The following is a 12,674-nucleotide window of genomic DNA, read 5'->3' as shown; positions in this document are numbered from 1 at the left end:
GCTCTGCCCCTCTGGCTTGATGACAAAGTGAGAGAGACTCGGGTGTTTGTGACTCACTTTCTTTACCAGGAGACCAACTGTTTCTGTCGCCGCTGGTATCGATGAAGTTCTCTCCTCCGCCGCTTTCTGATGACATCAGATCTCTGCCATGTTGGTATCCTATGCGAATGGCAGCATTTCGTTCCCTTTGCCGGGTGACCAAAGCAACGGGTGAGTCCTGACCGGCCCTCACAAGCCCCGTCTCAGTCCTGTTGCCACTGCCTATGAAGGCTCGATTGGTATTTACCTCCACAGTATTCAGCAGGACACGGACCGAGAAGCGGTTTCCGCGGGTTCTTTATCCCTGGGCCAGAGCAGTTCCGGGAGCCGGAATTCGGCCGCTCTGAGCTTGGTGTATGTTCTGATAGGAGCAGGCTCCAAGAAGCAGTTTCCACGGGTTATTTAGCACTGAGCCTGAGTAATTTGTCTGCGAGCCACAGGCGAATGGCAACCTGAAATTACCTGTTCTATGGCTGAATGAGCTGCGATCAGTCGAAAACAGGGATGGTGACGTCAGCTCTCCAAGATGGTGGCCGCTGGCTTCCTCTGTGGTCTGACCGGTGTGGAGAACCGAATTGGACTGCTTCCTTCCCCCGTCTCAAACCCAGAATTCAGCACTGAGTACGGTGATTGCACAGCTGGCAGAAGCCCGCAGAAACTGCAGTGCTGTATCTTTGTGTTGCTATCTCCTCGTTTCCCAGCGCGCGCCGCAGATTCTGGCCGCAGGGCGATTTGCTGAATAAGCAGCTTGACCGTCTGTGCGGACAAATCTCTCGCGTTTGAGACGCCGTAGCTGATCCTCGTGCGATGGAAATCCTTCCTCTAGGTTTTGGAGCACCCCAATTTTGCTGGCAATTCCTAACAAGATAGCTTTTAGCCGTCGTTCTAACTCGTCATTCTCCCGCACAGTGACGTGGTACACGGGGGTAATGCTCTCCCTTCGCCGCCGTCTTCCCAGAACCCGCATGTTTATTTTTAATAGCTTTATTAAAAGGAAAATCGCAAACTGGATGCCATAGCACATGCTTATAATCCCATCACCTCTGGAGACTGAAACACAATGATCTCAAGGTGGAGGCCAGCCTCACCAGCTTAGCAAAACCCTGTCTCAAAAAGACAAAAACAAGCAAACAAAATGACTGGGTATGGGATGTAACTCAGTATTATAACACTCCTGGGTTTAATCCCTAGTACCAAAAAAAAAAAAGGAAGATCACTGATTAGCATTAAGCTAAATATCATTATCTCACATGGTTTGACTGCTTGTTTTTCTGACTTTTTGGGGAGGAAAGGGGATGAGTCCTGGGATTATAACCCAGAGTCAGTTTACCATTGAGTCAGTTCTTTTTATTTTTTATTTTGAGACAGGGTCTCACTAAGTTGCCTAGAGCCTCACTAAGTTGTTGAGGCTGGCCTTAATCTTGCAATTGTCCTATCTCAGCCTACCAAGCCACTGGGATTATAGGTGTGTGCTTTTTCTAACCTTTTTATTTTGAAATAATTTCAAACATAAATGTTGCTAAAATAATACAGGTGTTTCTATATGTCTTTCACATACTAATAAACTTCTGAATTTAAGCTCAATGTTTCTTTTAATTTATGAGTAAAAGACCTTTTCTTTTTTGAGACAGAATCTTGCTCTGTTGCCCAGGCTGGCCTCAAACTCCTGGGTTCAAGCAATCCTTCCTCATTCTCTCAAGTATTTGGGACTAAAGGCATATACTACTGTATCTGGCTTCTAATTTGTGATTTAAGTAACACATAAAACTAAAATTTGTGCTCAGGTGTAGCTCAGTGATAGAGAACTTGCCTAGCATTCATGAGGCCCGGAGTTCGATTCCCAGACTACAAAAAGAATAACCCAAAAAAACAAAAAAAAAAAAACACATTTAACAAATTTGATATAAAACAGAGAAGAATAACAAATAAATTGAATAACAGAATAAGGATCTTTCCTGGCAGAATTAATGAGCTGAATGACTTTTAATGCAAAAAAATGTAAGAATATGCACTTGGGTCTAAAAAACCTACAGTAGTTTTATAGAGTCAGCAGTGAAATGCGGAAATGACTTGGAAGGTTTCAGTATGGAAGTATTATCATGGAGTAATAGAATTCTACCTTTAGGCTGGTGAGATCGGAGCAAGCGAACAGCGGACTGACCCAGGGTTCGGGTGAGGGACCGGGACAGGGAACCTGTGTGAGGTCAGAGACTTCTGGCCAGGTGCTGGATCTCAGGTACCCTGTGCCCAAGATGCGGTAGAAGCGTCGAGCGCGTGAAGCCAGGGGCCCAGCGCCGCCAATCCGTCGCCCAGCCCATGGCGACCCCAGCCCTGGAGCTGCTCTTGGTGCTCGGCCTGCCGTTGCTGCCGGCCCTCTTGGGCCGAGCCTGGGGGCACACTACCACAGCACTGAACCCTTCGGAGAATGGCACTATCACGCCCTCTGTCCCCAGCCCCAGTGAGGGTCTGTCTCAGGAGGCCATTACTTGTATCATCGTGGTTTTCTCCGTCCTGGCCGCCTTGCTCCTGGCCGTGGGGCTGGCGCTACTGGTACAGAAACTTCGGGAGAAGCGGCAGACAGAGGGCACCTACCGGCCCAGCAGCGAGGAGCAGGTGGGTGCCCGCGCGCCACCGCCCCCCAATCTCAAGTTGCCTCCAGAGGAGCGGCTCATCTGAAGGCTGTGGACAGCTGCAGCTGCCCGTTCTGCCCAGGACTGCCCAACACCCCCCGCGCACAGAGCAGCCGCCACTGAGACACCAGCTCTGATGACTCAGGGGCACTGGGGTGACACTGGCCTGGTGGCTGTGCAGCATGCTGCCTCTGCTGGACTCTGCATGCAGCTGGGAGGCCGGGACGGGGCCACTCCCGCTTGCTGCACCGTCTTCATTTCACTGTGCTGTGTACTGTCCCCTGCAGCAGGCCCAACAACCCCCAATCCTTTCAGTTCTCTCACGCAGCGGATGCTCAAGCCCCCCCAGGACTCCAAGGAGAAGGTGCCGGGCTGCCTGCCCATCTAGGTCCCTCCCTTCCTCCATCTCCCTTCCCTGCTGTGTGACCTTGGGGAAGGGGTGTCTTCTCTAGGCAATCAGACTCACCCAGTGCTTGAGAATAGAAGGGAAGAAGGTGCTTCAGAGACTTGGTTCCTGGGGGCAGGGGGAGGGCTGCTCACGTTTTATACATTTATGTAAAGTTGGTAGTGACATGTAATAAAGCTTTTTTGGGTTGGTGGGAACATTAGCCTAGATGGAGAGATGAAGGTAGTGGTGAGTTATAAGGTTACGGGGATCCTAGGGGTGTGAGGGGGCTTCTTGGAAGAGAGTGGCTTTTAGGTGCACCTAGGAGCCAGAAGGGCTAGCCCTGGAGGGTGGGTGGGGGTAGGTGGGTTTTGGATCTGAGAGTAGGCCCACCCTAAACTCACCAGGACAGACCAGCTTTGGGCTCTTGTGGCTTTATTGAGGATCCAGGGTCTCCTCCACACCCCTGATCCTTTACCCTCAAAACACTTCTTAAGATCAGCAACTCGCGGCCTCTTCCTGGCCTGGGGCTCTTGCCAATCGTTGGTGGGTGAGGTAAGGGTGTTGGGGATTCCTGCGTCCTCGGGGGACTGGAAGTGAGCATGTTCTAGCAGGACCTTGGGAGGCTGGGTTCTGGGATTCTTGGAAAACTGGGGTCTGGGGAAGACTCAAGGGACTGGGATGTCCTGACAATATCAAAGTTAGGCTCTATGGGGGCTAGAAGTTGGGGACTTTTTGGAGGGCTGGGCTAGGTGTTTGCCTGGGAGAGCCTGGTGCAAGGGATCTCCCAGGCTCTAGGATGCTCAGTTGCCTTTTGAAGAGGGGAGAGATGAAGGGTTGAGGGCTCAGTAAGAGGAGAGGACTCAGGGTCCCCTGGGCTGCTTGTGTCTGTAGAAGCTGTTGAAAGCTGGGATAGAGAGATGATTTCTTGGCTGGAGCCTGAGAGCAGCTGGGAATTGGGGTTCTTTGAGGAGCATGTGATTTCCAAAGATGGTGTGATTTGAAGGGATGACAGGTCTGCAGGCAGGTACAGGGGCTGGGGCTCTGGCAGTTTCTCTTCATCTGGTTGCCATCTTATTCTTCCTGGTAGGTCAGGCTGAGTGGGGCATGGGAGGAGAGAGCAGGTTGCTGACCTTCTGATGAGAAAGAGCTGGCAGGTTCTATGGGCAGTTGAGGAAAGATTAGGTGGGGGGGTGGGGGCTCTCTCAACAGGCTGAAACAGCTGGCCAGGTCCCCTCCGTGACAGTCTAAGCTCTGGCTTGGCCTCAGGCTGCCCATGCTCCTAGTTTGTACACTCAAACTGTCTAGAATCTTGCTCAGAAAATCCAGTTCTTCTCCAGACCCCAAAAAGTTACTGTCCAGAACTTCTTCTGCCCATGGACCTTGGGTATCCTCAGGGCTCAGGGGAGGTGTCCTGGCTGAGAAAGGGCACCCCAAGTTTCCTGAGACCTCAGCCCTGGTTGGTCTGCTCTAATGTTTGGAGAGCCTTCTGATCTATCCTGGTCTTCCACTTCCAACCTTGGTCCCCTTTGAGTCTTACCTTTCCCCCAGGGGCTCAGAAAGTCCCTCTTCCAGCTTAAGTCTCCTGCTGGGGCGAAGGGGTCTGTTCTACAAAGGACAGATGTGGAGAGGGCAGTGATGTGGAGCTGCAGAATCAGGGTGCTGGGGCTTTCTGGAGGAGGGTGTGTTTGAAGTGAGCACCAAATTTTGGTGTATGTGAGGAGTGAGGCGAGATGTTCAGGCAGAGACTGGGGACGGGGGTGGAGGATTTGATGATGATAATTCCAGGTGTTTACCTGGGAAGCACATCCTTACCTGTCCAAAGTGCTGGGTGATAGGCAGGCACTGCTGCAGGCAATCTGAGCAGCTGGTGAGGGTATGATTCTTAGGGAGCCTCCCCTGTGTAGGCCAGAGTCCCCATCCTAGGAAGAGAATGCAGAACTGGAGGCTCCTTCCCTCTTCCCTCCCAGGGCATTGGCCGTGCATCATTGATGGCCTTACCTTGTACAACAGTAGGCTTTGCATTCCTTTCGGACCACTCTTGGCCTATGGAAAAGCCAAGGGGAATTAGACCTATGGATGACTGGACACTGGGCATCTGAAGTCAGCCCTCTGACCCCTAGGAAAGCTGTGCCTTGCCACAGGATCTGTCTCTGTGTCTTCCAAATACGTTCACTACTCCCTGGGCACCACCTCTGAAGTCAACATAAACTTTTGCCCCCTTGACTAATACAAAAGCATTTCTGGAGGCCGAAACCCACATAAAACGGAGTGGCCATACTGCCTTGTAAAAATGTGTCACTGTCTCCATCAAACAAAGAATAAACTTAGATGGACAATTTTAAGCCCCAGGAAACTTTCAGGCTTTGGACAAAAAAAGAAGGGCAGAAGCTGGGATGTTTCCTCTGAGGACAAGAGTCACCTTGGCTGTCAATTTTAAATGGGCAAGAAGTGATTCTGACCCAGCCGAGCCTGCTGGAGGGGACATGAGAGCGGGAGGACTGTTCCTAGCTTGGCTGCTGCATCAGCTCTGATGAAGGCCTTCGCAGGACATGCCTGTCAGGGTTAAGTGACCCATTGCCCTTGGAGCCTCAAAACATCCTCTGTCCCCTCCCCCTCGTCACCCCAGCAGTCTGGCCAATCCTGCCCAGCTCACCGAGTGGTACATGATCCTAACAGCTGGTTGGGTTTTGGCTTTGACCAAATGCAGGACAGCACCACCACCTTTCTGTGGAAGACGTTTGTCAAAGGAGAGACTTGGGATCTTGGGGCCTCTGTACTAGGGCTGGGCCCCAGGCCCCACTCCCACCCCAGCTGTGCTGCTGGCCAATTCCCCCACCTCTATAAATGAGCATAATCACGGACCCTATTGAGGACTATTGTGGGGTTAAATTAATCTAATCCAATTAACATGTAAAAAAAGGGAAAAGAAAAAAAAAGAAGTTCTACCTTTATCTACAATATTATGCTGAAATCTGGGCACTCAAGCTTTAAACTAGAAAATCTTGAGAGGAAACTGACCAAAACTGTGGGAAGATTTAAAGATGTCCTGTTAGTGCTAGATTATAATTAGATTATAACTCTAAAAAAATTATATTTAATATAATTTCTTACTTGGCAACACCTAAAGTAGTAGAATTGGGACCACAGTACAAGAAAGAGTAAAGAAAAACTTTTCAGTAGGATTTTTCAAACTGTCTAGCATCTAATACATTCTCTATCTGTACAAGTATTCAGGTATAAGCTGGCCAGGCATTCAGTGGGAACATGCTTGGAATGAAGCATCAAATGGGAGCTGGACGAGTTTGAAGACCCTTTTGATCTGGATACTATCTGTGACAACAGCTTAGAAGAGCTGATACACTGGTTAAATTACCATATAACACGAATGATGAACCTAAGCTAATTTTGAGGTATTCTTTAAAAGATCTCACTTTTCCTGTTTTTTTTTAAAAAAAAAAAAAAACACCTAGATGGGATTTTTGAAAAGGACATTATATGTAAATATATATGGGCAGAGAGTGTAGCTCAGTGGTAGAGTCAGCTTAGCATGTTCAAGGCCCTAGGTTCAACCCCCAGCATGGCAAAATAAATAATAAATGGGTTTATACATGGTATGTGACTATATATACATATGTATGTATATATTTAATTCATTGAAATTCTTTTGGGTGAGAATTAGCTGTATAAGTATAAAGAGAAGTGTAAGGAAGCAGTGTGCCATTTTCAAACATGAATGAAATGGCTTTTTACTCAAGGATTTTTAATTTTCCACAAAGTAAAGGCCTTTCATTAGGCATATAAATGGCATATGTATGTTCTAATTCTTAACTCAAAATTTTTTTTATCGTTAAGAACAAATACCCAGCTTTCCTGAACATGAACTGAACATTACTAGCTTTTGTTCTATTGAATCGAATCCTATTGAATTCTATTGAATTGAATGCTGTGAGAATTCTTTTCTACCAAAAAGAGGAAGTTTTAAAATTCAGTCAGTGTGAGTAGTAGAGTAAGTTGAATACACTGTTAAATCTGTGGGAACCTACATGAGAGGCTTATATTTGAACCTACAGTATAAGTTTGCAACTCAATTAATTTTAATAGTCATTTTTTTAGTTACACATTTTTTTAAAATATGTATCCTGTATTTTGGCATGTATTTTGAAATAATTTTTAGTCCATAATGATTTAAAATGAATATTGATTAAAGTTATGTGTTCAGTACCCCCAATTTCTCTGGCAGTGGTAGAATTTTTGTCCTAATTTTTTGCTAGTAGAAGACAGAAGTGAAAGACCATAGGAGAGTAGGTGAGTAAAGTGACTTTTATATCACAATGAGCTAGTGTAAAAGTTGGCATAGAAACCAGCTGTCCTAAATTTCCATTTAATGCTTTACCTACAAGAGAACAATTTCAATGTGCTATTTTTCTGCCTTTTTTCATATTTCTATATATGTTCATCTTTGCTTATCTGTCTTTTTATCTGTTGCCTTCTTCAGCAAGCAAGGAAATGTTTGTGTGATTTGCAAGATAAATTTAATGGAATGAAGGATATTAAGATTTGATATAAGAGCATCATATCCAAACTTTGTTTTATTTAATAAAAAAATTCTGATAATTTATCCATAAATTGCTAGTTTTCATGATTATGTAAAGTAATTTACATCATATTTGTTTTGAATACAGAAATTCCTAATTCTTTTCTGTGGGGTAGGCATGGGAGAGTACCAGGGATTGAACTCAGGGCACTCAAACATCGATCCACATCCCCAGCCCTATTTCATATTTTATTTGGAGACAGGGTCTCACTGAGTTGCTTGAACTACTATAAAGTCTCTAAACTCCCCGATTAGAATTTCATCTATTTTCATCATCATTCTGTAAAAGTAACTGAGAATTGTGATCATGTCATTCAACAGAGTGAGAACCAGCTTAGCTTTTAAAGTCATTTGCATCTTTCCAGTCTCATTTTTATTTTGTCTGTCTCCCATGTAGTCCATGCAAGTTATCTCTTGCCATTCTATAATTGTCTGGTACTTTCTGTTCACACCCTTAATTCTGTTTGTTGCTAAGAATGACCGTTTCCCTTGCTCACATATCTGACCATTGGTCTACTCTATAGATGCCCATTCTTTTTTTAAGATTGAACTCAGTAATCACATACAACTTCTGAGACCTTAGCATCCCTTCAGAAATACTTCAAGGTCTTCTCTGTTTTCTAACATTATATTATAATCGTGTGCTTATTTACAAGTCTCCCCCTCTCATGTGTTAGCTCTTTGAAGTCAGAAACTTTTGCTTCCCTATCTTTGCTTATCTGGTAAGCCTTCTAGTCAGTGTTTTGTGGTATAGGTAATTCTCAATAAATATTTATCAATTTTATTTCCCTGGAATTTTTGCTTTGATTTTGACTTAAAATTTTTCCATTGTGAAGACACTTTGCTGAAAAGAGTACTCAAGAATGTTAGACTCTTCCTCATTTTTTTACACCAGTAGTTCCCAAATCTAGATGAATTTTTAGACACCTGGAGATGTTTTGTTTTAGAAGACATGTTCCATCCCCTTACCACACCTTACCACTCCTAATAAATAAGGATACCTGCAGAGGCCCACTGAAATTTGTACTTTTTTTTTTTTTTTTTTTTTTGGGTACTGGGGATTGAACCCAGGGGCACTCAATCACTGAGCCACAACCACAGCCCTATCTTGTATTTTATTTAGAGATAGGGTTTCACTGAATTGCATAGTACCTCACCTTTGCCGAGGCAAAGTGAACTCAAGATCCTCCTGCCTCAGCCTACTGAGCTGCTGGACAGCTTGCTGCCATGCCTAGCAGAATTTATACTTTTTACAAAGCTGCTGTCCAAATTTTCCTTGTGTGTCCTTTTCTCAATTATGCATTTCAGAATTAGTGTATAACAACAGTTTTGAAAACACTTTGTAAATTGTAAGTAATGCTGGTTATTTTTATCTATCACTTTGTCTCCTTGATGCCCTACCAGCAATCTCAAAGAAGTAAACTGTTTCTCTAAGGCTAATGCCTTGGGTACCCTAAGGTTTGAAAGAACGTTAGGAAGTAACAGCAGGAAAAATGTCAGTTATCTTGTTCAAACATTTTTATCAGAAAAAGGGCCAGAAATCTGGAAACATACATTATGTCCTTATTCTCTGAAATGTTGAAGAGGAATGATTCCAGAAACTAAATATCAGAAAGCTTGAATGCAACCTACCAAGAATGCAACCTTCTATCTGTTAAACAGATAAGCATTTATAAAAAGAAATGGTGAAAAAATCCATATTAGTTAACTATAAATCTTAACCAACTACATTTTACTTCTCTTTTTTGAGGTGTTTACTAGAACCTCTAGAGGAAAGTATAAATTATGGAAGAAATCCCAATTTAAGAAAAACATTTTATTAAGATTGAAAAAAAAACATGTTTTCCATATTTGGCTACTGTGAATTGTGCTGCTGTAAACATTGATATACATGCTTTTAGTTCTTTAGTATGCTGATTTTAGTTCTTTTGTATAAATACCACCAAAAAGTGGGATAGCTGGGTCATATGGTGTTTCTATTCCTATTCTTTTGAGGAACCTCTGTGCTGCTATCCAAAGCGGTTGTGCCAATTTTCAGTCCTACCAATAAGGTACCTTTATCCTCACATCCTTGCCAGCATTTATTTGTATTCTTGATGATTGCCATTCTAAATAGAGTGAGATGAAATCTCAGTGTAGCAGGGCACAGTGGCGCATACCTGTAATCCCAGCCACTCAGGAGGCTGAGGCATGAGGATCTCAAGTTCAAAGCCAGCATCAGCAGAGGCAAGGCACTGAGCAATTCAGTGAGACCCTTTCTCTAAATAAAATACAAAATAAGACTGGGGATGTGGGTCAGTAGTAAAGGGCCCCTGAGTTTAATTCCTGGTTATACCCCCACCCCCACAAAAAAAAAAATCTCAGTATAGTATTGATTTGCATTTCCCCAGTTGCTAAGGATGTTGATTATTTTTTCATATGTTTTTTGGCCATTTGCATTTGTTCTTTTGAGAAATGTCTTAAGTTTAGTTTATTTGCCCATTTATTGAATAGTTTGTTTGTTTGATATTAAGTTTTCTGAGTACTTTGTGTATTCTGACTATTAATCTCCTGTTGGAAAAGTAACTGGCAAAAATTTTCTCTCATTCTGCAGAGTCTCTGTTCCTATTCTTAATTGTTTCCTTTGCCATGCAGAATCTTTTTAGTTTGATGCCATCTCACTTACTGATTCTTGATTTTATTTCTTGAATTTTAAGAGTCTTATTAAAGAAGCTGGTGCCTGTGTCAATATGTTGGAGTATTAATTTCATGTTTTCTTCTGACTGTTGCAGTGTTTCTAGTCAATTCCCAGGTCTTTCAGCTACTTAGAGTTGATTTTTGTCAGGGTGAGAGGGATCTAGTTTCATTGTTCTACATATGGATATCCAGCTTTCCTAGCACCAATTGTTAAAAGACTATCTTTTCTCCAGCATATGCTTTTGGCACCTTTGTAACCAATATCAAATGACTGTGTCTACATGAATTTGCCACTTTATCTTCTAGTCTTTTCCATTGGTCTTCATGTCTGTTTTTATGCCACTACCATGCTGTTTTTGTTACTGTGGCTCTGTAGTATAATTTGATATCAGATATTGTGATAACTCTAATATTGCTCTTATTGCTCAGTATTTCTTTGGCTATACTGGGTCTTTTATTCTTCCAAATGAATTTTAGTACTGTTTTTTTCAAGTTGTATGAGAAATGTCATTGGTAGTTTGATGGGGATCATATTGAATCTCTAGATTACTTTTAGTTATGTCCATTTTAACAATATTAATTCTGCTTATCCAAGAACATAGGAGGTCTTTCCATCTTCTGAGGTCTTCTGAAATTTGTTTCTTCAGTGTTTTATAATTTTCATTGTAAAGGTCTTTTCCCTTCTTAGATTTATGATTTTTGAGGCTATTGTGAATGAAATTGTTTTCCTGATTTTTTTTTTCTCAGCAGATTCATTATTGGAGTATAGGAAAGCAATTGATTTTTGCGTGTTAATCTTGAATCCTTCTAATTTGCTGAATTTGTTATCAACTCTCCCAGTCTTCTGTTGGGGTTTTTTGAGTCTTATATATCTTGAGTTTTTTTGAATGTAGACCCATGTCATCAACAAATAGATAATTTGACTTGTTTTACTATTTGTATCCTTTTAATTTCTTTCTTTTACCTGATTTCTCTGTCTAGAGTTTAAAGAACTATAATGAAAGAAAATGTACTGTATATCCACAGTGGAGTTTTACTTAGCCATAAAGAAGAATAAAATTATGTCATTTGCTATCAAATGGATGGAACTGTAGAACATTCTGCTAAGTAAAATAAGCCAGACTGAGAAAGTCAAGGATTGAAATTTTTCTCTCATCTGCAGAAGAGAGACAGCGAAAGAAATTTTGAAAAAGAGATAGAGGGAATCTCACAAAAATAGAAGAGATACTAATAGAGTAGAAGAACAGGATAGAGAGGGAGGGAGGAGAGAGGGCATGGGGAAATACTGGGGAACCAAATCTACCAAATTATGCTATGCCCATGTATGAGTAAACCACAATAAATTCTTAATATATATGTGTGTGTGTGTGTGTGTGTGTGTACTATATGTATACATATTCTATATATTATATATATGCACTGATTAAAAATTTAAAAATAATGTCATTAGAAAGTTGAACAAGTGGATCAAAGGGAGAGAAGAAGAATAAGAAAGGGAAGATATTGGGGAATAAGATTGATTAGATTATGTTTTATGCATGTATGGATATGCATAATGAATCCCACTATAATGTATAATTATAATGTATCAATAAGATTTTTTTTTTTGGTATATAAACTATTTATTAACAGAAAAGGCCTACAGACTCATTTCTTCTTAGATACACCCACGGTGCGGCCGAGGCGCCCAGTGGTCTTAGTGTGCTGGCCTCGGACACGAAGGCCCCAGAAGTGGCGCAGTCCCCTATGGGCCCTAATCTTCTTCAGTCGCTCTAGGTCCTCCCGGAGTTTATTGTCTAGACCATTGGCCAGAACCTGGCTGTATTTTCCATCCTTTACATCCTTCTGTCTGTTCAAGAACCAGTCTGGGATCTTGTACTGTCGTGGATTCTGCATAATGGTGATCACACGTTCAACCTCATCTTCAGTGAGTTCTCCAGCCCTCTTGGTGAGGTCAATGTCTGCTTTCCTCAACACCACATGAGCATACCTTTGCCCCACACCCTTAATGGCAGTGATGGCAAAGGCTATTTTCCGCCGCCCATCGATGTTTGTGTTGAGTACTCGCAAAATGTGCTGGAACTTTTCAGGAATCACTAGAGACATGGCGGCAGCAGAGCGGCGGCGTGTAGGCCTCCTGTGGAAGAGCTCAATAAGATTTTTTTTTTTTTTTAATTTTTTATTGTGGGTTGTTCAAAACGTTACAAATTTCTTGGCATATCATATTTGACACTTTGATTCAAGTGGGTTATGAACTCCCACCTTCACCCCATACACAGATTGCAGAATCACATCAGTTACACATCCATTGATTTACAAATTGCCATCCTAGTGTCTGTTGTGCTCC

At 42.7% G+C, this 12,674-nt stretch overlaps 3 protein-coding genes across 3 annotated transcripts in view; 2 read left to right on the top strand and 1 right to left on the bottom strand.

The window, feature by feature from the left end:
• Pibf1 (progesterone immunomodulatory binding factor 1) overlaps window positions 1–12,674 on the top strand; it is a 211,053-nt gene that overhangs the window by 65,517 nt on the left and 132,862 nt on the right. The window lies entirely within an intron of this gene.
• Window positions 848–6,504, top strand: LOC125616316 (protein crumbs homolog 3-like). The gene has a single exon (XM_048801323.1). The coding sequence runs from the start codon at window positions 2,356–2,358 to the stop codon at window positions 2,713–2,715; it is 360 nt and encodes a 119-aa protein (XP_048657280.1). The 5' UTR covers window positions 848–2,355; the 3' UTR covers window positions 2,716–6,504.
• On the bottom strand, window positions 11,925–12,485 carry LOC107153216 (40S ribosomal protein S18-like). The gene has a single exon (XM_048801321.1). The coding sequence runs from the start codon at window positions 12,431–12,433 to the stop codon at window positions 11,975–11,977; it is 459 nt and encodes a 152-aa protein (XP_048657278.1). The 5' UTR covers window positions 12,434–12,485; the 3' UTR covers window positions 11,925–11,974.

The sequence above is a fragment of the Marmota marmota genome, unplaced genomic scaffold (genome assembly GCF_001458135.2).
Source record: "Marmota marmota marmota unplaced genomic scaffold, marMar, whole genome shotgun sequence".
NCBI lineage: Eukaryota > Metazoa > Chordata > Mammalia > Rodentia > Sciuridae > Marmota > Marmota marmota.
This window is presented reverse-complemented; position numbering and strand designations above follow the sequence as displayed.

Bases quoted from the DNA above. Each gene is read 5' to 3' on its own strand.
- LOC107153216 (XM_048801321.1), bottom strand. From the start codon at position 12,433: ATGTCTCTAGTGATTCCTGAAAAGTTCCAGCACATTTTGCGAGTACTC.
- LOC125616316 (XM_048801323.1), top strand. From the start codon at position 2,356: ATGGCGACCCCAGCCCTGGAGCTGCTCTTGGTGCTCGGCCTGCCGTTG.